The sequence below is a fragment of the Pelodiscus sinensis genome, chromosome 6 (genome assembly GCF_049634645.1).
Source record: "Pelodiscus sinensis isolate JC-2024 chromosome 6, ASM4963464v1, whole genome shotgun sequence".
Taxonomy (NCBI): Eukaryota; Metazoa; Chordata; order Testudines; family Trionychidae; genus Pelodiscus; species Pelodiscus sinensis.
In genome coordinates, this window is record NC_134716.1 from 99646589 (window position 1) to 99671311 (window position 24723).

Sequence of the window (24723 nt, forward strand, 5' to 3'; positions counted from 1 at the left end):
TGGTGATCGGCAAAACAAGAAGGGCCTGATCCTGAAAGCCCTTATTCAACTGAATAAAATTTCTGCTTGGTACTGTGTTGTATGAAGGGAAAGAAGGTTCACACTGCTTAATAATAATGACTGCTGCAGGGAAAACATTAAAGAGTTTTTCAGATCACTTTTATTGGACTGAATCCTGGATTTTTTGCACATCCTACTGCCACTGGCTTCAATGGATGTGGAAGGAATTCAGGATCATCCTCTATAATGTAAATTCCCTCAGGCAGTGCCTGATCCAGCAAACCTTATCTGCTTCATGTTACAAAGGGGTAGTTCATTGAAATTAGAAGTTCAGTAATGTTTAGGCTGTTATAATAGTTTTGTTTGTTTGGGGGCAGATTGTTCTGATTTGTTAGTTTTGCTACAAATGATTTTATTTAAAATAATGTCTAAGCAATTTTCATAAAATATATTATCCTGCCAATGGTCCATGAAATAGGAATTCTTATAACTGTGTCTGCTACAGAGTTGAGTAAGGGAGGGGAGGTGTGCTGTTTGGTTCCACAACATTTTGTCCCTTGGGCTCTGTAAGCAGAGCTCAGGTTTCTAATTATTATACTAAACAAGATGTTTTTGTGATATATTGATTGGCTAATAGCTTGAGATGGTAAATATTGTCTGACTAAATATGGTAAAATATATATTTAATGCAAAATAGAAAAAATGTCAGGAAAAAAAATGGTATTTTCAACTTCAAAATTAGGCACTGATTTTCCACTCACTGAAGTCCATGGGCTTTAGTTATGGACTTCAATGGGCATAGGACTGTGTCCAAGAGATGATTATTTACCTTAGGAGCTATGTGCTCAAGAAGTCATACAAGTAAATGCTAAATCTCCCACTGGCTTTTAAAGAAGCAAGAGAAGCCGCTATATGAACTGATATATAAGACCTCATCCTGCAAATCCTTACTCCCCATAGTAGTCCAAGTAATTACACACTAATAAAAATTCTACTCTGCATTTGCAGGACCATGGTTTGAGTCCTGATATTAATGTTGGGACAAAATATTTGGATCCCAAACTGTGGTTTATTTTTAAATTGTCCCATTAATTATAGGATCTTACCTACAACATCACATTTCCATAGGAAGGGTAACTTATGAGCTGTAATAAAAACCTTCATAAACTTTTCAAGTTAATTCCCACCAGATTTTACTTTATCAAGCCCAGTGACCCGTCTAACATTATCTCTATATACCTGCTAAGTTTAACACATTTCAAACAACACCTTGTATTTGTGACAGATCAAAATAAACAGCAAGTTTTACCCATGAGAAAAGAAAATGTAGTGCCAGAGTTACTGTTAAGAATTCTTTTCTGGGGGAAAAAGGTAGCTGAGTCCTGAATTGCCTGAATCATTGGACATTCTCCCTTTTTGTTTGAATAGGTCTCAATTGATGGGAAATTATTAGAAAAGTTATAAATGGTAATAGTTCTGCTCCAAACACAAAGGTGTTTATAACTGTTAAGTATAAACATAGTAACACTAGTCAGCCACAAACCGTAGCCTTCCAAATTGTATAGGATTTGAGTTGTTGGCCACAGACAAATTTCGTAATTTCAGGTTAGCATGCTCAATTACAATATCTACTGAAAATAGTATGCGATGCTCTATGGTTATAGCAATCAACTTCCTTCTCTCAAAATAGACTAGCATGATTATAGCCCTGATCTCAATTGCACGGATGTAAACCCCGAGAAACGTCATAGACTTTAAAAGGGATTTACTCCGGATTTACACCACAATCCTTATCTGCTCCTGTCTGTGCTGTAAGGCAGTGTGAATAGATAGAACTAGAATTCTTCACTGTACAAGAAGGAAATCTAGGATCCCCATACATCTGCAAATCGCCCAGAGAAAGGAGGACACCAAAGAAATGTGAAAAATAAAAAAAAAATGGGGTGACAGAAAACCAAAGGAACTCCTTCTCCCTGCTTGCCCACGCGAGGCTTACTGTTGAATTAAATGCTTTTCATTCAGCTCAGCAGCATCAAGCCACCTTAACTGCCTGCCGTATCCACAAAACTAGCAGGAAGAGGTTTGTGCGGAAATATTCCCAGTTCCCAAAGAAGATCTAGGCTTCTAGCTGACTTGTTCTCATTTCATTGAATTGGTTGGATCGCTCCTAATAACGAGTAAGTGGAGTTTAGGTATTCGCCCTCCCCTCCCATCCCCGAAAAAAACTTGAATGTTATCAACGTGATCTGCACCGTGGCTCTCACTACACGATTCGGGTCTCCATTAACACATTTCCTTTTCTGGCAGTCAGGTGCAGGCTCACCCCAAAATGAATAGCACAATGCGGAGGCTTTAAAAAGAGCTGGCTAGTTTAGTCAACTCCTCGTGCGACCTTGTTTACACGCTTCGCCGGTGGGAAGGGAGAGGAAGCGAGTGGAGGGGGCGAGCCAGACAGCTGACTGTTTTGAAACATTCACCATTAGAACAATAAAGCGAGTTGTAAAGCCTCCAGGTGGTGTATTTGTTGCCCTGTCTGCGTGGTGTGGTGGCTCCTGGCCTGGCAGATTCTGGAGCTGCTGTGGACATTAAGAAAGTCTCTTTTGGCTGATTCCAAAGAAAGATAAGGAGCCGCCGAGCCACCAGCTCTGTCTAGACTCCGGACCTCACAAGTCAAGCTGGTTGTTTGGATTAGCCTTGGAGATCTACCAACCTGAACAGCCTCCGAGAGAAAAGACACAGTAACACCCTATTTTCCTCTTCCTATTGCTCGTCAAGGTCTGCCCCAGAGATAGGAGAGAAGATCTGGTTTGACCAGTGTCTCTATTTCCCAAACACCACCCTCCCCCTCTCACGGTTCCTTGCCTTGCTTTGTCCCAATCCTCCAGGGCGGGGGAGGGGGCGGGGGGGACAAACTAACTCCATAGCTATCGGGAATCAATTCAACTGCAACAGCAAGAGGCGGGCAGCCGCGCGGCTGGTTTCTAAAGTGGGGCCACGATCCGGTTTGCCCGTCAATAACAGCAACAACTCAGTTAGTTTCCATGAGAGTAGGATCGGTCCCAAATTGCTGCGTGTCGCGTTAGAGTTCGACTTAAAGAAACCGCTTATCTATTTACGGTGCACTGGAAATAAAAAGGAAGAACAAACTACCTACACATATAACACCATATATCAGGACAGGAAAGCTAGATGCCTGCCAAATAAATCACCCGGGTCTTTCCGAAGACGCAGGTTTTTGAACACAAGCGGATGTAAGTTGCCTCGGCTTCTCTCGTTAATGACAATGAAATATACAAAGCTACTGCACACTGGCCAGTCATATCGCAAGTTTCCTTTCCCACCCCACCCCCACCCGTATGAACTAGTTTCTCTGTCTACACTTCAGAGTCCCTGGGAGGAGCTGGTAGATCCTCCATCACCGACTGGGACATGGCTAGCAGTTAAGTTTATGTTTGTGGCGCCTGAGCTCAAACAGTCATTCAGTGGCTTGCTCGGTTATCAAGAAAACAACAATCAGTAAACAGGGTCTCACCCTTTAGGAACTACTCACAGCTCAGCTGAAAAATACAAACCACACAGAAGTGAGATTTAACATCTGAAAATATGCGACAGATTTTTAAACATGTAGGAATTGCTACAGCATGAGACAACATTGTTAAAACAATCTTGGTATTTCTTCCCTCTGAACGCTATTTTCTACTCCTGGCTTTATTCGATTTAAACTGAGCAGACGGATATCATAGAAAGAGGGGAAATGAGAAGACCCTCCCATACGTAGATAGCGCTTAAAGGTCACTCTGGATTTTTTTTCAATTAAAAAAACCAAACTGAAATTGTAATATATATATGTATATATAAACAAGTACTTACTGTTCAGAAATTTGATTTGTCTTAAAATTGAAATTCAGACCCGGATGGTCTGTGTTTCATCCAGACATTGGTTTAGAATGTTCCAAGATAGATTTACCTAGACAAAAAAATGAAATGAGAAGAGTTTTGAATATGATCTTGGTGCAGACAAAATTCAGAGTGAACTTAAACAATTCTTTAATAAGATCACACTCGTGAACAAACACTTCGAAATTGCACAGTTATCGTGCATGTTGCTTGTTATTAAGACACAATAGTGGGGAGAAAGAGCCATGGCTGCTGGTTTGATTAATTATCATCCGTTTCTTACAGTACGTGATAAAACTAGCGGATTGAATAGCGCAAATGAATGCATCCAAACAATGACTGTCTCTCATAAATTCTGCTGCCCTGGCTCACCTGAGTATTCTCAATGAAGTCACTAGGAGTGAACTACTCACACATATTTGTAGGTGCAGAATTTGTCCCGCAATATGTGTCTCTCAAGCTCCTGAGATGTACACGTGGTACCAAAACGGGATACAAAGAAAAATACAAGAGTGCAAGAATCCTCAGACAGTAGAAACTTGTCTGAAATTATCTCTAGCTTCATTAAAAAAAAAAAAAACAATACTTCTTAACATAACTAATTCATCCTTTAACACCCCTCTTCTCTCCTCCCCCACTTTCCCCCCAGCCCGAGGTCTGAACTCTAGGAACACAGATCTGACTGGTAAGGTGTAAAACTGAGTCTGCTTGAAGGATAATACTGATCCTGGAGAATTTGTTGCAGAAATCATATTATCCAGAAAGAATTTAGAGCAATCAGATGGGGAGGGTTCTGGATTCATGAATAATAATTTCAATCTAATGGTTTGTGATTAGAAGAGAGATTTAGACACACTAAATACTGAAGTCCTCTTCTTGAGGCAAAACTGTAAAAGAACTAAAGAGCTAGGAAAAAATGCACTGCACTACAAACATAAACAAGACTCTGCTAAAAAAAATACAAAGAACGCAATTAAAAGGACACCCATTAGTCTATTCACTGCAGTCCAATATGCTCTATGCAACTATTTGCAGAGAAAGTTACATTTTCCTACTGTGGATTCAATTCCCTTAGACTCCACTCCTCCTCCCCCCCCCCCCCCCACACACACACACAGATGCAGACTTATACATTGGCATCTCCTTAGCAATTAGGATAAAAGATTGAGATAACTCTAATGAGATATTCAAAACTAAATGTACTAACTCCTAAATGCATTTTTTAAATCCCCAAATTGGCAAATTCCATTCAGCTCTAGAAGATTTCATTTAAATAAGTCCATAAAAGATATAAAAGAAGAGATTGCTTTCCCAAGGAAAAATAATTACACATTTTAACTTTACATCAAAGGGTCAAATTGCCACAAACTTCCAGAAGCTCTGCAGTGTATTCTAGATTCTCACAATACTTTATATTGCACAGCAAACTGGAAGGGATTGTTGTATATATAGCTGGGAGACACATGGCTATTTAGAAATGTAAAATTCAAATATGAAAAATGAAACCGTGAAAAATGAAAACCAAAGCCAAGCCTTATAATCGAGAAAAATAAGAAACTTGCATCTTTTATTGTCTATAAACAACTAGGCCAGGACATTCCAACTCTCAGCAATATTGAGACTAATCCTGATCAGTATGCCCTCATTTTGATTTAAATGGGAGTTATTCTTACTCTAGGAGGGCTAAACTGGAGCATTTGTCACAAATTAAACATATCAATCAACAGGCAAGTCTAATGCAATAGTATTCCCACTATTTTCAATGAGAAGTTATTTTGTTTCCTGTGTGCAGTGCAGTTTGTCAGAAAGAGGGAAAGAAAGGCCACATGTAAAGAGCCCAGTCTTGCCCTTAACCAGAGTTTTCAGTTCACAAGCCAGGTTCCTCCTAGAACTGAGTGCTAAATTCCCTCTCTTTAATAGTAGAAGAAATTTAAACATGCATTGGACCAAACTGAATAATGATATGCTGTCCTCTCCCAACCCCACGATATTTATCAACCCTAGGATCCTGTATGAAAATACAAGTGTTACTCCTCACACAGTTTAAGGTAGATTTAATATTTATTTAAATATTTATCAAGTATTCAAAAATGTATTACACTTGAGCATACAAAATGAATCCAGTTTCTTATCAGGGTGATTGAAATCCTTATATGAGGCTTTTAACTCCCCCTTCCCCTCCCTGAAATGTTTTTCTATAGTTTGACTAGCTGGGGTGGGTTAGGATGATGGGGAGCATGAGGGGAGGCAAAGAGAAAACAAGATTATGTTAAGAAAACATGAAACTTTGGAGAAACTGTCATGCAAACCAATTTGTCTTTGTCAGACTCAAAGTCTTTGTGTATTTCAGTTGTTAAAGATTTTTTTTAAGCAATCCTTTGTCCTGTAATGGCTGTGAGCATGAAGAAATACTTGAAAAGGAGAAAAAATCGTACCCTCTCCTATAGTTTTCTGCTCCCCCCCCCCAACAAATCTCCCATGTTTCTAGCTTTCACCACCACCTTCCACCCCTCCCCCAAATTAAAAAGGAAGAAAACAGGAGGGGAAGGCAGCAAGGAAAGGAAGTCAAAAGAAAATAACAGAAACACCAATGGTGAAATTTCACAGCAACATCCAATCAAGTCTATTCCTCTTGCAGCATTTTTCAATCATTTTGACAGCAGACACTGATAAATAATATTCATACTAAGCAAAATATGTCCCTTTTATCAGGCGCTTATACTTTAAATACAGGCCACTTGAACAATCTTAACAAGGAGGCTTTGGTATACAGCACTTTTTTAAAAAATAATACAGTTCAGAAAAGCTGAGCTCTGTTGGCTATGTCAGTTCTTTAGGTGTCTCAACATTGTCTGGTCATGCCTACAGTAATATTACTGTTAAAGGGCAGGAGAAGAGGGGGAAGGGAATGCTTGCAACATTATCAATTTTTTAAGGCATCATACCAGCCCTAATATAGTTGTTCAAAATTGAAATTTACAAGCTGGTTATTAATACTTGCAATAAAATATCATACTCTATATTTCAATACGAATCAACTTTGTATGCAATATTTTATTTCAGGTATTTAGCTGTGAACTTGTAAATATATAAAAGAGGAAACTTTTATTAGTTTTATTTTCTCTATATTCCAAACGCTTATTTAGTGAAATAGTTCTGAAGATATAATAATTCTGCATATGGCGCTTTTATTTCACATAATATTTAAGAAAAAAAGACAAAACCACATAGATTTAGACATATAATTCAAAGACCACGGTACAACCTTTTCTTTTTTTACTTTAGCAAACAAAAACAAAAAATAGAGTCAAATGACATGAAAAGTGGCAAGTCTTCCAATAATAAATAATAAATTACTTTATAACTTTTGCAATGCAAGAGCAAACAAAACTTTTCTTTCTTTTTTCCTCTTTATTTCCAGAGAGAGAGAGAGAGAGAGAAAGAGAAACAGTCATTTTAACCAATAACTATACACATCTTTGGGGGGAAAAAAGTTCTTGGACGGACACAATTCAAACACAATCCCGAGACGCTTTGTGGCAAAATAGAGGTATACCTTGTTGCAATGCTTTATAAGTCGGTTTTTAAATAGGCATTCAAAAACCTATTTTAAAGTCGCTTCAGACTTCTCAATAGAGGATGGATCTCAGCAAAACCAAAACCCCATCTACAGTACATGCTATAAGAGACCCAGGAAACAACCCCGTAAGAGTCAACTAAAAAAAACCCCAAACAATTAAAAAAAAAAACATTGCAAACCAACGCAGCTCCTGCTTCCTGCAATGAATCTTTCAACCATGCGGGGCCAGATTGTCTTTTCCTGATGTTGTGAAACCTATTAGAGTTCCTTTTTGGCAAGTCAATGCCCAATAAGAAACAGCACCATTCAGATTAGGGTGGACTAGATCGACAGTCTCTGTATCTCGGTTTCTTTCTAATATGTTCAGTCAAATGAAAAGATGTTTCCTCTTCTTTTTCTGAGATCCATGAATACAAATCCTCTACGTTTTAAAAACGTCTTTTCGATGCTCCTGTGATCATTGGATATCATGTGTGTTTATTTACTCTTTTAAATTATTATTATTCTAGTAAGATCCCATGATTGTCTTCACAGTGTTGCTACCATTTCACTTTGTCATTTATAACAAGACTCCGTGCATTTCATGGAGCATTCTTTGTTAGGGTAATTACAGGTTTGTTAAATACTTTTAAGTTTCAAGAGTCCCAATGTGATAACTTCCCCGATTTCTTCAAAAGGGGAAAATAATAATAAAAAAATCTGAATTGTTCCTCATGCCTCAATAGGACTGGCTACCATGCTGTTAGGTGTATCTGGAAGCTGAGAGGACATTGATGCTACTTCGCTTCCAGTAGAATTGGAACCAGGTCCTCCTTCTGAAAAATTAACCTGCCCAAAAGAAAATAAGGGGACATAGTCACAAATGTAGTTATAGTTATTAATTAAAAGCAGGAGAAGAAAAAGAAATACAAATATATACTCAACTTGCACTACAAAGGGCATCACCCAATGAAATCAAGGGGAGTTTTTCCATTTACTTGAATGAGGTTTGAATTAGCTCATCAGTCAATTCACTCAACAAAGTAGATTTCTAAAACCAAAATTGGGGAAGCCCCAAACTGTTTTTAATGACACCTGTTTTCTCAGGACTTTTGGAGATCTTTGCATTCTAATTGTTTGGGAATTTGAATTCCCAACAGTATGTTGCAATCAATTATTTAAGAACTTTGTGTTTCCTGACATGAAAGCAAGGCTACTTCCCACTTCCTTTTATGGTACATAATACAATAACAATTGGCACAAAGCTCTATGAGCATAATGAGTTTGCTTTTTAATAAGACATCTTCTTCCCTGAGAGTGATGGGGAAGAAGATGAGTCTGTATTAAATGAGACACAACTGGGTAGCTTCTGTGAGTTGGTGATTGGATATTAGTCTTACAATGTCCACTATTTGGAGAGTTTAGCATTTCTAATATACCCCAAATTTGGTTTTCACCTTCTTGGTTAGAAGACTTTGAGATTAAGGCCTTGCTTACATTGCAGAAATTTGCACCAGCCATTTTAAAGTTCACTAGACTGGGTCCATACTACAAAATGCTCCTGATATATCTATTTTCCTATATGCTCTATTTTTGGTCAAGCTGACATTTTTTAAAAGGTCAAAAATTGCTTCCTGGTTACATCCCAAAATATTGAATTCTGTTGCTAGACCTAGTACCACCAAAGGCCAGTCTGTCCAGGGCTTACAGATCTTTCTGGACCATTAACCCATAACAAGTAAACCAGACAAAGCAGTTCAGTGTTTTGCTTTTTGGGGGGAGGAAGAGGGAGGAAGGGTTGTTTCTTTTTTTCCCCACCTGCTGGCTGGCTTGGTTGAAGCAGAGGAACTAGAAGATGCTCTAGAACCAAGATGATCTGTATTACAGCATCAATAATACAGCTGCTAAATTAAAGGGAATTCCAAATGGGCAGGGTATTCCAATTCATTCTTCAGCATCAAATTAAAAAAAAAACCAAAAAATGAGTGAGTCACTAAAGGGAAAGGTCTGAAAATGTATATTGGTGCTATAAACCTTTATTTTTATTTTCCAAGATTATTCTGAAAAATTGTCTGACCAATGAAAACATCTATGGTAATATTTCATTATTATTTATTACTGTGAATCACTGAAAAACCATACACAACGTACCTTATTATTTTAAAGATCTGGTTTAAACACACTTAGGCCAGGAAATTGAGTTAAGGTTGAACTTCTGTCCTTAATTCACCTTGTTGAGCCTAAGTATTGCAGATGATATGGTCCCATATGAGCTGCCAAATGACGTAGGCATAAGGAAGTGAGTTAAGAACAGAATTTATTCTTAAATGTCTGTTTTCTTGTTGGTTAAGCCAGTCCATTAATATTGTTTGGCTTTTGCATGTGACTATGTAATAACAATTCTCTTTATAAAATATAAATATAATTTCAGAGGGATAGATATAAATATTTGCCTGGAGTTACAAACTTAAAGATTTATACTTCCCTTCCCTCCCTGTTTTAAGAATCATATCTGTCTGGATGATGTTATATTCATATAGTTGAACTTAATTCTATACTATATAGGCAAAATAAAATATGTGGACCCCAGGTTAGTAATTGCTGTTGTAAGATTACAAAGAGTAAAATGATAAATTGCTTATAGTTTTAATGCCCCATGTCTCCTCTATAGATTTGCTTTTAAATTTTATGGCTATAATTATTTTAATTACTATTTCAGACCTCAGTTTTGGGCCTGATCCAAAGCCCATTGAAATCAACGGGAGCCTTTCTACTGACTTCAAGTGGGCTTTTGATCAAGTCTTACAAAATCCGTTTTATTCAAAGCACTGACATATTGCAACAATGTAAATACCAGGAATGCATTTATAGTCTCGAGTTCACATCTCACAGCAGCACACCTACACCAAGTTTAAAGAATACCCAGTATTCTGCCCCGTGTACACATTAGCATATTCAGTCTGGGAACTAGCACTTACTAGCTGCTGAAAAGCAGGTTGATCTATGTCACTCTGCAATGCGAAGTCACTCAGTACTTTCCAAGGCGGCTGGTAACTCTGCACTTCCACTGGGTTTGCCTGTAAACCCCCATCATGTCTCTCAGGACTAGCAGCCACCATAGGGGTTCCTGTCATCCCTTGAATATTCTGTAAACAACCGACCCAAAGATGTTAATGAGCTTAGTTAACTTTATTGTATATAAGCGCTGAGTCAATAAACTGCTTTTCTATCTTATCTATACAGTCGCCTTTATTTACATAGTTAATCTGCTGTGAATGGCTTACCCTGTTCTACTATAGGGCAGCATATTTCTGTATTTATCCCTCTAGAAGCTTACTTTCTTTCTCCTTAATCCTTGTATGTCTTCATGCCCGGTTGCCTAAAAGGTTATTAACTACTTGCACCAAATAGCATTGCCCGACGATGCACAGTGAAGAACAAGAAACGGTTAACAACCTTGGGTTTATATTTGCATCCATGCTAGCTGCGACCTTAGCTGGATCGTATAACCTCTCTGCTACTAGCCTCGGGTGCCCGAGTAGCTTTGAAACCCTTTGTGTATTCTAAATGCTACGGCTGTTATGTACAAAATGACTCGGAGCCTTGAGGAACTGTGTGCTGATAACACTGTGTTTTACTGCCTTCTGACACGGTAAAGTGAAACTCCTTCAATTCCACTTAACTAGGCAGCCTTATGAATTAATAGTCTTTTCAGGACAGCCAATACCCTGAAAATAGCCATCCGCGTTTGTGTTGCACCAACACAGGTTGGTCACATTTTGTCGCTTTTTGAAAAGCTCCAACAGGAAGAAAAAAGTTGCAAAATGGAGAAAGGCAACTTGTTTGAGAAATCTCGCTGTTTTAAGCCAAGATAACTTGTTTGCATCTTGTGCAATTTTAAATTCTGTGTCTAGGATGACAAATCAAAATCCTTCCTTTGCATTTGTCTTTTGGCTCAGTAGGTGCAGTTGCTCAGGTATGCCAATATGCACCTTATCACATAGAAAATGTTAAGGAAACGCATCACATTTGTGGTTCTGACTCCTATGTGAACCCATCCAAGAGGGAGAACGTCTTTTTCTATTAAGGAGTCCACCGCACTTGCAAAATATCTATTACACGGTGTTCGGCTTATTACATTCCCTAAACTCGAAGGGTCACAATTCACACAGCAGTGAAAGTACTCTGATCCACACTATATCCTTAGCCCCGCATAAAGGCGTGTCCCCTGGAGCAGGAGGTGTAATCTGCTTGCTATGTTTAATTGCATTGACAATAGAATACATGAATAATATTTACAGTAATCGGAAGGCAACTGTACCACATCTGTACTGTCTTAAAAATGGAGCTCTCCCATAAACAGCATCATTTATCTGCCCAGACAAAACCAAGCCCCAAAGAAAGCTGGTCAGAGGTGGTCTCGGTACGATTTCAAGATCAAAGGATCGTTTCCAGTTCAGAAAGGAACGTTCCATTAGGAGCACAGGCTGCAGCCACTTACAGTTTTGTCATTGGGCTGCTGTTGCTGAAGCTGCTTCATCATGATGCTTCTTTTTTTGTCCTTACATCGCTTGTTTTGAAACCAGACCCTGATGACCCTCGGGCTGAGGCCAGTCATTTCCACCAGTTGCTCCTTCATGAGGGCGTCGGGTCTGGGGTTGGCAGCGTAGCAGGTCCTCAAGGTGTGAAGCTGTTTCTCATTAAGCACAGTCCGGACTCGGGTGGTCTTCTCCGGCTGCTTGTGGACGTGGGGTCGAAGAGCGGGCTGTCTGGCAGAGATAGGTTCTGCTGCAAGGAAAGGGGAAGGAACGAACAAGATCTCCATAAGGAAGAAGTAGAGAATCTACAAAGACTCAGAGCTTTCTCGGGCAGATCCTTACTGAAAAGGTCATTCAGACATTCACCTCTGAGCTGTTGTCCTTATCTCTCCCCTGAGAGCAGATAGAATCACACCATTATTGCCATTTCCTACTGCACGGACAATTTTGGAGGGGGAGAGGGGGACAATAAACAAGCAGCTCAGCCCCATTTTATCTCCGGCAGACAAGGAATATGCTACTTTGTTGTAATAGACATGGGGTGTGTGGGGGAGGGGAGTATTTATTTATTCATGGAGAAACCACTAAAACAGATATTTAGCTTTAAAAGTTTAGTAACAGGGAACATTTTGAATAATTTGTGTGACTGCTTCCTGTATGCAGATTATTACAGCCTAAGACCAGTTACATCAACTGGCTACCAGCAGTTTTCAATCGCGGCTCCACAAAAACAAAGCAAGGTGTACATTGTAGAAAACCTTACATGTGAAAGGCACATCCTGAGATCCCGAGAGAAGAAGCTATTGGGGAAGCTGGAGGTTGAACCTGAAGTTATGTCACTTTGTGCCCTACAAATCTAAAGCTACTGCAAAGTCATAAAAGGTGATGGGGGAAATGGCAGCTGATTTATTTTCATGGAAACCGTCGGGAAATGGAACCAAGAGGACACTGCCATTTCGAAAGTTAGAAATATATCGTTTTACTTTTACATCATATATTCTTATTTTCTTCAAATAATGAATTTATTAGAATGCCCTAAATATCACTTGACCAAAAATAAAGGGGAGAAGTTACTAAAAGTTTGGCCAATGAGTGTTCACTTTGTACTGTAAAATCGGGTTTCTATTTCTCCGGATGTCACAAGAAAACATCAGAGATTAATTCGGAACAAGAGCCCCCAATATTAGCAATTTTGTAGCTTGCAGACACAATATTTCTTTTAAGAAATGCACAAATATGCTTGAAGAAATCAGCATAATCAGTTCGAAATTCTGGAATTATTATTTATGTGTTTCTCTGCTATATATGCACAGGTCATTTGAAAACTATACAAAAGAAGAAATTGTGCAGGAGTAAACATGGTTGTGTTTGTAAATATCCCTTAGCCTTAGTTACCTGGCTAGTACTACTCCATGCCAATCTTGTGTTGTTAACTTTGTTTGTGAAAGATGTCCCCCTTCCTAAAGTTTAGGGTTTTGTAAATATCTAATGCATACTTCGAAAACTGAAAGTGTAAGTAAATCTGTATGTTAGATCAAGTCTAAAGTTGCAACGCAGAATTTAAGATGAAATTCTCATCAAATCACAAAAAACGTTTCAAGGAGGCAGAATCACGTTAAAAGGCAATTAGTGAAGATTAGCTTGTTGACAGTTTTAAATTACAGCCTAAGTGCTCGCCTGTAGTATTAAGTCTCTGTCTTTTCGTACCCCTTTTCTATTTGTATTTTAAAACAATCTGCTTCAAAAGTTTTGGTAAAAAAATAACGGACATTGGATTTGTGATATAATATTAATGGGCTATAAACACATCATATTATCTATCTATTCAACTTTCAAAAGAGAAAAGTTATGCCTAAAGGGATCCATTCTTTCTTCCAGGCTCTCCTTAGACAAATGCACATGCAATACCTGAGGTATGAACTTTCAGTGAACCACTAGATTTCAAGGTTTTAATACTGATTTAAATGTGTGTATACACAGGTATTCATATAAATACTATATATAATGTGTGTGTGTATCGTTATACAAATTATACACACACACACACACACATCTATAATGTATTAGTGTATACATACACCCATATTGTTTGAGATATATATAGTTAAAACTGCATGCCTTCAGATATATACATAGGTGTGTACATGCATATAGACAGGTGTGTGTACACCTATTCTATTGTCAGGTGTGCCATGTTACTATCATATTGTTATCTCCATGTGTATATATACACAATGATACGATATGTGTGGTTATATCATTGCTATTTCTACAGGAAGGCTCACCCCTATGGCTAGAGCTCTAGAGCTGTGCCTGGCTACACACGCACACATGTGTGCCTACTGCAGGGCTGTACGGTACAGGCGGACGGGGCAGAGGCAGGAAGGACTGGAACAAAGCCGCGGCAGCGGCTAGTGGCCCAGAGTGGCTGTGGCCTGCAGTGGCAGCGGCTCGCTCTCTCTCGGGGGGCTGGTGGAGTACCTGCCATCTGCAGCGGTCTGGCGGGATGAAGGGGGCTGAGCGGGTCCCCCGCTCCCAGGCTGGCCCTCTCCACCACGTCGTGGTCTGCTCGGCAGAAGAGGCCGTCCTCCCGCAGCGCGAATTCGTCCCCTGGGATGAGCTGGCGGCTGCAGGCCACGCAGCGGAAACACTCGATGTGATACACCTTGGAGCGCGCTCGCATCACGAAGTCGTTCTTGCTGAAGCCGATGCTGCACTTGGCGCACTTGATGCCGTATAACCTGAGCAGGGCCCGGCCCAGAGACAAGAAGGAGAAAAGAGGTTTCACCCCCTAGTCGGTTGCAGCCCCCCGGCCCTGCTCGACTTGCCACACGCCGCACGCTAGTTAAACGAGTCTTTACAGCTCAGAAGCTCGGAGGGGGAAGGAATAAAACGGATTCAGTTACTGCCGGTGCCCAGATCTGGCCGCTGTAAAAGGCAGCAGCAGAGCTCTTGCTCGCTCTCACACACACACAAAACCTCCGGCAGGGTTTTCCTAACCCCTCTGCTTCCCCGGAGCCTGAGCTGCCCAGCAAAGAGGGTGGCGAGGGGGGCTCGCACACTGGGCGCAGGGCACATTGGCTGCCCCACGCTGCTCCAGAGCTGGAGCAACCCGCTTGTGTATAATCTGTAAAATAAAGGCTGGCTCCGATGACAGAGAGTGACACCCATTGCACAAACACAAACCTATTAGCCTCTCTCTCTCTCTCTCTCTCTTTTTGAATGAAACCTTCAGGAGTTTTGCCGCCTCCTGCACACTAGGGTTGTCAGTAGCCACAGTTGTAGTTTTCCTTTCTCCGAACACCGAAGAAGGAACTTTTCCAGGCACTACCGGGCTCAAGAAATTTTCCCCCTTCCGCCTTCTTTTTTGTAGGGTAATCTTTCTATGAAAGTACATTTCCAGCCCTTTTCTTAATTCCACCTTTCCACTCTCCTCCACCCCCATCAGCACCACTTTAAGATGAACGCTCAGCCTTAGAACGAAAGAAAATACGAATCTTCAAACACAAATGAAAGGAAAACTTCCTTACGGGTATTTCAAGAGAGCAAATCATTTGCCTCTTTGTTTTATACACCTTTAATAGCTACTGTGCTGTAGCTTGAGTCCTCTTCGATGCGGAAAGAGAGGGACATGTCAGGTAGCAATATCTATCTATACAGATATATTTTTATTAGCTGCAGTTCTGAATCATCTTTCGCAAGCTCCACAGTGTATCGGTTCACACTGAATATGATTTAGCTAAGTTGTTTTATTAAAAAGGCAAGCTAGTATAATAAACATATGCACAGATAGGTATGTATATAGGTATTCACACACTCCTAAGTAGTTTATAATATGCACACACACCCATAAACTCTCTCAAATACCCTCTAGAATGCACACAAACTCTATGCTCTGTGTATATTCACACACATACATGTATTCCTACCTTATGCGTGTGCCTATGCATAGCAGGATGTGTGTTATGTACAATGTATTTAGTTTGTGCTCAGACCTAAAACTTCGAACTGTGAGTTTTCATGAAAAATTGCTCGATCTCTAAACATAATAACTTACTAGGAACACGAGTTATTTTTGCACGTATGCTTCAGAGTTTATATTTGTTTGAGAGTCTAATTCAAAATCGCCCCAGCACAGAGTGTACACCTTTTACTTTAAATAATTTGAACAAATTAAAATTATTTTGCAGAAAATTGTCAAAGATGCAATTTATTTATTCATTTCCTCTACTCAATGAAATTGACACAGGAATGACCAGATCATACTCCCAAACATTTTCTCTCTTTTGAAAATGGGAAAGAGTCAAAGCAGAATGATGAAAAAAATAAAATCAGATAAAAACACCACTCCCCGATACCTTTAAAAGTAAAGCCAGGAAAGCAGTGGATTGTTCTCAACATTGCAAAACGTTGAGGATAATTTCACAAGATGTGGCTTTAAGGAATTAACTATCGTATGATCATTGGAAGAATTCAAGTGGTATAAAATTAATTTATAAAAGGTATCAATAAATGTATGATATTTACTCCTGAAAGTTTCTGTAACAACGTTTTGGCAACACAGCATAGTTAATATACAAAATACTGCTGTGTACAAACCTAGCAGATGACACTATAGGATAGCAATAGATAAATATGACCCAAGAGCACAAATATTAAATACGCCCAAGTTCTGCTTTGGTTTCGCTACAGTGTTAGGATTGGCAACTCTCACATTTTATCAGTTACCAGATTTTAATGTGAGGAAGGAAGCAGTTCCATTATCTAAATATACCCAATTGTTCGCGAACAGATGATGGGCAATTTGATCTGCTCTGTCTAATTCATCAGCACAGATAAGATAAGAAAGAAAAGGCATCCAGATATCACCAAGGGGTTAATATTTAAAAAGATTACATGCCAGTTATTTTAGCAAAGAAATACTGTAGTCTGTCTTTTTACCTTACAAAAAAGGAACTTCCTTCAGATAGAAACTGTCAACTTCACCATCTTTTTAAAAAATAGGCCCTGTTGTAAATAGGTTTATTTGCCCGTTGCATACATGTTTGAAGTGTCTTCATTCTGCATATGATTTTAGTCTTCCTGTAACTCGTAAATTCAGAGATGCATTTTTTCCAGGTTTAAAAGCTATCAGCTCTGCGTCGCTCCTATGTTATTTAAAATACATTTAGATGATCTGCTTTGTTAGGATCACAGCACATACTGCAGGAAGTTGTGCTTTACCAGGAGAGGTCCTTACAAACCCTAGCGACTCCAGACCGTTTTATATTTTTCATTTTAATTTATGGGATACACTTAACTAGAAGTTTTTTGTCCTTGTACCTTTGGATCATTAACGTTAAAAAAAATCACACTTCTTCTGCCTGTCTCTATAACTGCAAAACTAACCAAATAATCAAACAGCATAAATGGCGTACCTGATATAATCTCTTTTACAGTAGGTTTTGCCATCCCTAACAAAGCACGTACAGGTCTCGTCCAAATACTGATTACACTCTGCACACTTCAAACACGCCGCATGCCATTCCAAATCCGGAGAAACCCTCAGAATATACTGATCGTGAATTTGATTGCCGCAACCAACACATAGGGAAATCAGACGTTTTTCTGAAATGAAAATAAATACATGATTGACTAACCGTTTACTCTCCTACAGAGATAAACACACTTTTAGTGTCGATCTCTTATAGGGCGTTCTCTGGGAGGTTTAGACTTTTTTTTTAAAAAAAGAGTATTGCACTTTTGGATGGTAATTGAAGTGTGCCATCAAAACCTTGCCTCATTTAGAAAGGAGGCGGACCGTATGTTAAAATGCAGATGTGAACAGCCTTCGGTGTGAAGCTTCTAATTTTGCAAGCCTGGCACGCAACCCAAACTCCCTCGTTTTGCAATTTTTTGTTTCGCTCCAGGGGAACATATGAATATGGTTTTGGCTGGAAGCGTTGGGAGCTGAACGCGTGGATGTTTAAACCCCTCTCCCGTATAACGCAGGGCTCGATATTCTGAACAAGCAGTTGTCACTTTGCTCTCCTTCGCACGCCTAATGCTAATTCGCCTAAGTGGGCTAGGTGCTGTATAGTCAGGCAGAGCCATTGGGAGTCTAAGGCGAAGATAGCTCAGTCTGCAGACCTGGAGACACCATGACAATCCTGCCTGCGCCCCAACCTTTCAAGGAGCAGGACTCAAGGCTAGGGAAATGCAGGGGTAAGAAGTTAAAACACAGCAAGCATGCAGGCATGGCAACAAAGGCACCTTCTCTACCATTCCAGTGAAGTTCCAATGAGCAGCTCCCTGACTGACACGGTTACAACAGACACATCGATTCCAACAACGGTAAAAAAAAATCCGCCTTACTTTTTGGTGGGTCTCCCATGTCTCCCATATCTGTAAGAGGGTGTATGGTCCACAGTGGAATGGTGGTGTGCGCTTTCGTTTTAAGACCCCAAAGTAGGTTTGAAAGCTGTTGCTAAAAAACAAGAGCAAAGCGTGAGCTAGTGGCAGCAGGGCTGCAGGCGGGGCAGAGGCGCCGGGCGGCACTGCCCTCCCTCGCGCTGCCGAGCAGTCCAGTTTTGCCCGTGTGGTGGGACTGGAAGAGGCGCTGCGGAGCCGGACTCAGCGCTGGTCGGGCACTAGTCTCTTCCTTATCTCTTACTCAAACTTCTCTGCTCCAACTCGGCTGGATCTCCATTGGCCTGACGTAACGCGCGGGGACGTCAAGCCTGTCCCGCGCCCATTGGTGGAAGGGAGCGCAGAGCAGCTGTTCTGATTATCATATTTCAGGCGCTGGAGCCTTCCGACGCTGCTGCTGCGGCTCGGGGATGCAGGGGCAACTTTCCCAGTCCTCGCTTGCGTTCCCCTCTAGACTTGATTCTTGCCACCCGTCTCCTTCCGAGCGCCCCTGGCACCCTGCATTCTACAGTCTTTGCTCTGTCTCTTGCGGACGCTTGTCAGACTCCCCTGGCCCCCGAACTTCTGGGAGAGTGGGGTTCTGTCTATTTACATTTCAGTATTTACAATTCCCTATTTGGAGGAGTCAGCTATTTTCTTCCTGGGTTTCTGTCTTTCTTAGGCAACAGAAATTACCCCCGTTAGATTAGGGGCTAACCCAATTTTGTCACGGGAGAAAAAGAAATACGCGCTGCATTAAGCCACAGATGCAAGGTTTAATTGTTTGTCTTTCCCACTCTCCTTTCCCCTTGAAATTGTGAATTGCCGCTTCTTGGGTTTTATGCTAACACGAAATCGAAGATGCAAATATTTACCTTAAACTGTTCCTCAAAATGTCACCAGTCCATTTTCTTTTCTTTTTCAAATCCTTTTTACGTCTCCTTTATTTTAAATTGACGTTTAGGTCTCTCCAATATCATCGGTTGGACAATAATGGATATATACGTCGTATAGCAAAGTAAAGTCTAGCTTTCTCTATGGCAAACATTCCAATTTATCTTTAAAACCCCGCAAAACCTAACTCTACCCTCTTTTTACCATAGTTTGTCTGGATTTATAGCAGTGCAAATTCTGGAGGTAACATACGTCTTTAAATGTACCTCTTCTTTGAAAAACGCGGAGAATTTCATTAAGTTACTCAAGGCAATTAAAATATAAGAAATATTGTTTAGCTGGTCCCCTATATATTGTTTATGATTTTTCAGTTACGCACATCGGTACACAGGTGACCCTAAAGCTAAAGTCCTCGAAACTTCAGGGCCACGAAACCTTCCGCAGGCAATTTCAATGGCCCTTTAAGGAGCTGCTGGTTTAATAATTTGACTCTCAATTATTTAAAGCTTTAAAATCTAGTAAAACATATGCCCATTTTTATAGTTTAAGGCACCTATTTATTTGTCTATTTGCAACAACCAGGTTTTGATCATACTATGACCTGACCCTCTTCGTTGTTAAAAACGTGAGGCTGTATATCCCCCTTATACCGTTATTACCCCACTATCCAAAATGAAACAATACGTTACACAATTTTTTTTAGAGTTTGTTTAGAACCTCGCTGTGTCTCGTTCTATATGGGTTCTTATGCCGCTGTCATCCTCTTATTATCTAAGCGCCTTCCAGCTGGAGGCTTCTAAACAGTGTTTATCAGAAATAAACGTGCCCCCCCCCCCCCCAACGTCCCTTTCTTTAAAGAAAACTGACAAGGCAAGAATTTGGATAAAAGGAAAAAATACAGTCTAACTAAATATGTATACACACTGAAACTGTGTTGCGATAAAATGCCCAAAAGTTATTAAATGTAAACTTCATGATTATTATGCTATTACAAAGCAAATTATCCTGTAGGAATCCTAACTCCATCTGAAAGATGATTTCATGTGCAATGTGCAGTGTGTATGTACATCTAAGAAAAAGGGAATCGAAGGTTTCAGTAAAAATACTAAAGTTGGCTGTCTTGATATGATTTCAAGATGTCAGAATGAAAATATGTTGTAAATACATACATATTATATATTTGACATTTAAATGAACATTAGAAGTTGCAACTAGGCGACCATTTAACCTTCTTGAAACCAGCGTGGTTTTATTTATTTATTTATGCTATCATCCCACATTGTGTATTAGCCGTGTAACCCAATAAGTAAAGAGCAAGAATTATTGCTGATGATTGCAATTCCTAATAAATTGCCTGGCTCAAACTTTTGGTAATGGGCACTGCCACATTAACACAACTAAAACACGTATATTGTAAACAACCCGTCTCCCCCTCGTCCCCCCACACACATTGCAGACAAAGATTTCCTAATCACCCACTATGCGATCTTGTAGAAGACTTTCCATAATAAATGAATATTAAATATATGCGTCAAAATTACTGTATAGTCAGTTCAGAGTAGGGGGAGCCATCGCCATTGCTGAATGTTTGAGAGTTTTGTCTGGGACATTTGTGGGGAGATATCATCAGGCCATTGTAGTTAGTGACTATAACAAGAAAAGTATTACATGGACATATCGCAATCAAAATACTAACGCTTTCATGTGGCAACTTTTACAATCAAATTAAATCTTATTCTCCTTTTCAGACCTTTCTCTTTCTTCATCCTTATACCGTTTCTCCCACCACATATGTACAACTAAACCAAACCAAACCAAAGTAACAAACGTACCAAGAAAACCCAATCGCACACTTTAAAATGCGTCTGTTGAAGAATAAATCTCGCAGTGATTAGCAGTTTAGACAATGTTTGTAATTCACGATCGCAGTAGCGACCTCTTGTGTTCAAAAGAGGCATTTATCTACCTAAAGTCACGAGCGCAGGCACATTTTTTTGACCTTTTGTAAATTTCTATGTAGGAACAGAAATAATTCTCATCCTTCTTGAACGTGGCATACTAATGAACCTACTGCGGAAGCAAATGAATGGAAGACCTTGGTGGACCACAAATAAAAATACACGTGTAACTTTAAAAATGAGTCCTGATCTTAATTATAAACATCGATGGGAATTATAAGTGACTTTAATATAGAGGGTCTTTTCTATGTCAGGCCCATGTGTTCTTTTCCCAGAGATGGTCTGCATTCTTCTCCTTTGCGAAAACACGAGGGGGATTACAATCAGGAGTCCATTTCTGAAAGGCTGCCTCTGCTTTGCAAGCCGAACACCATTGTTTACTTGAAAATAACTCAATCTGGTTTTAATTCTATTAGCCCCCTCTTCTTCTTCCCCCTTTTTAAAAATAGTTCGAGCAGAGGTGATTGAATTTTAAGCTTGATCTTGCAAACGATGTGCAATAAGCAAGAAACCTGTCTCCGCCCCACCAAACCACGATTGGGAAGGAAAGGAGGGATTTGAGGCTTTGATCAAGCTTCCCCCCCCCCCCCCCCCGCTACTGATTTGCTTACTGTGTATTCGATTCGCGTTCCTGTGAAGGCAAAGCTCTATATTTAGCCAGCATCAGAATCGGGTTTAAGGGCGTGGAATAATGAGTGGAACTGCCAGTTTCAATGAGTAAGGTATTTAGAGAAAAAGCCTGCCGCAGGATTTCTCTTTTATGATATCAATATACACGTGATTGGGAAGACATAAAACGGGATTTGTACGTATTTTAGACACTTCCGAAAATCTGTTATTTCTCTTTGTTCCTTTTACTTTCCTTTCCTTATTTATTTACTTTTTGGGGAGGGAAGGGGCACCGAGGGGTTGTCTTCTAACTAACAAGTGTATGGCAATACAAACAATCAATAGCTTTCACCACGGTCAGAAGCTCCTTTGAGATTATGTGCCTTTAAAAGAAGCAGTGATTAACCCTTGATATTCCATAAAGAATATTTATCTATTGATGCCTCTAAAGGAACATGTATGTGTTTGATAGCGGTACAACTGCAGAAGATTCATCCATTGCACAAAATAATTGCAGCACTGTGTCAGAAGACAAAGTCACAGTTTTGTTTTTAAAATATATAGCTCCACGAATGTATGGACAGACAGTCATTTTGATTTCAGTAAAGGGCTGCCGTAGTGTAGTTCACTACTGAACTTTGAACATGAACTTGAATTGGGCAGACATTACGTTGCATCCTTATTATTTGTTTAATGAATGAGAATTTCCTTTAAAAATGCTAGAACAATCCTCGGATGTAATCTAGTCTTTCGGTGTAAATTTACGAGACTAAAGTGTGTATTGACATTCTATATTATTCAGGCACTAGAGGTAGCGTGTGAGTCTTCTCTGTAGATTAGGTTCTGGCGGGGTATTTTTGTGTGTTCACTACAACACTACCGTACGATACACACGTGGAGAGTTATCCGACAGGTTATTCAAGCCTTAAGAATTTACAGTGCGGACTAAGGTCAGTTTTCTCTAAACGGTTTGGACGACTCTACAATGGGCGTATTGGATCTGTCAAGCGTATTTGGATTCCTGAAGGTCCGAATTTACTTTAATTGCATCACGGAATCCGGCATATGAATTAGATTTGTGCCAATGAAATCTGCTGAGGAAGGGCTTTTGTAATATTGAAATACAAAACAATGCAGCGAAGAAATCAATCATGAAATTTATTAGATTCTCCGGAGAACAGGGCTTGATTCTCTAGAGGTGTGCGATCTTTAATCTTCCAGCCCCGGCTGCTGCATGTTCCGAAGAAATGTACCATATCAGCACTAAATCTATCAAAATACAAGGAAAACTGTCAGTAGCTTTCTGGAAGCCTACAGCCTTCTCGAGTTAATAATACAATACGCTTTATTAAATCTCCCAACCACTTAAGAAGTAACATCCCTTTCCTACCATATCTGACAGCATTAAATCTATCACTAAACAGGGCAGCTCAAACGCCCCTAAATTTAATCCATGCAAAAGAAAACTCAGAAACAAAAATACATGGAGGAAAGCGACGTTTTGCTTTGGGGACAAAAAGTCAGCAAGCCCTCGTCCAAGAGTGCGCCTTTACAATGATGCGAATGGTTTAGAAGTGAATGTTTTAAAACTAGGTAATTTTTGCCCGTGGAAATGGTTAAATACAAATAATTGGACGGTTAAATATTATGCTTAGCATCCACTGAACGCTATTGGAGAGCCGGGCTATAGCCAAAAATAGGGGCGAGGGATGTAGCTTTGATATTTATTGCTTTAAACTTTCCCCTTTGTTATCTTTCCCTCGACAGGAAGTGTCCGAATAAAGAAAATAAATCGGAGACCTTGTCTAGAAATAACGTGGAAAGAGCGTGTGTGTGAAAATTTAGCCTCGTATTTGCAGTCCTTACTCAGGCAAGATTCCCATTGACTGTAATGGAATTAAGGACCGCGGGATCGGGTCCTTTTTTGTTTTAAAAAGAGAGAGAAAGCGATGGCTATTGTCATCTTCTTCCCTGACACAAAGACAAAGACTCGAACTGATGAACTCTTTTCCTAATAACTAGAACAAATACTTTGAAACCACACCTCTGCTTGTAAAGCAACTGATGTACCGCGATAGGTATGGATAGTCTGTTAAAGAACAGAGGGAAGGGATAAAGCCCGGAAAAGCTGGCTTCATCCATTTTTCCTGAAGGTTGAAAAGTGGAGGGGAGGGTCTGTAAATATGTACAGTTACTTTTGAAACATGCTTCATCATAACAGCCCAACGCGCGTAGCTAAGTGCTCTTTATGAAATGAGCACTTTTCCAAGTACATGAGCCATCTCTCTCTTTCCTTTAAAACAGTGAAAACTCCTGCACTTGAGAATGGCTTTGGGGACAAAAGGTGAATTCTAGGTCCCGACCTGCTGTTGCTGAATAGGGTGACCAAAGAAGTTTGTTTCGAGATCCTTATAGATAATGCACATGCAAAGGCTGAAACAACTTTCAAAACGCAGCCTTGAATCAGCAAAGTAACAAAAGAAAATACACTCCTATCATCTTTACATGTTAAAGGCAAACTCGTGCTAATTTTGCATCCTTATATATTTGGAAAGAATTATCCCTACTTTCCCAGAGGAAAACATGATGCTAGGTCTCAGGAAAACAGGCTTTAAGAAGCCCTGCCATGATAGCAGCATATAGCAATTACTGAAACTTGGAACATTGGTGTATACTGTGTCCTCTGTGGTGTGGAATAAGTCATTGCACTCCTGTGTATGGGAGAAAGGAAGGGAGGGAGTTGGTTTGCTTTAGGGAGACTGCAGAGAAAATGAGGAATGAAGTTGATAGGAAAATGTCTTAGTTCTTAGACAATGAGCCATAACTTACAGGGGTGGAAATTTAAAAGCTAAACTTATTACCTTATTAGTACTTATCATTT

General features: G+C 39.8%; 1 protein-coding gene across 2 annotated transcripts; it reads right to left on the reverse strand.

Moving 5' to 3' along the window:
* Positions 1 to 5973: 5973 nt before the first annotated feature.
* ISL1 (ISL LIM homeobox 1) lies at positions 5974 to 18698 on the reverse strand. 2 transcript variants are annotated; one of them, XM_006139524.4, is made up of 6 exons: positions 18349 to 18698; positions 17412 to 17601; positions 14476 to 14735; positions 11958 to 12241; positions 10435 to 10602; positions 5974 to 8305 (listed from the first exon to the last, which is right to left on the reverse strand). In XM_006139524.4, the coding sequence occupies exons 1-6, from the start codon at positions 18374 to 18376 to the stop codon at positions 8189 to 8191; spliced, it is 1047 nt and encodes a 348-aa protein (XP_006139586.1). In that variant the 5' UTR covers positions 18377 to 18698; the 3' UTR covers positions 5974 to 8188. The 2 variants fall into 2 exon arrangements, with proteins under 2 accessions (XP_006139586.1, XP_006139585.1); XM_006139523.4 differs by having other exon boundaries at positions 11958 to 12244; positions 18349 to 18692.
* Between the last annotated feature and the right edge of the window lie 6025 nt (positions 18699 to 24723).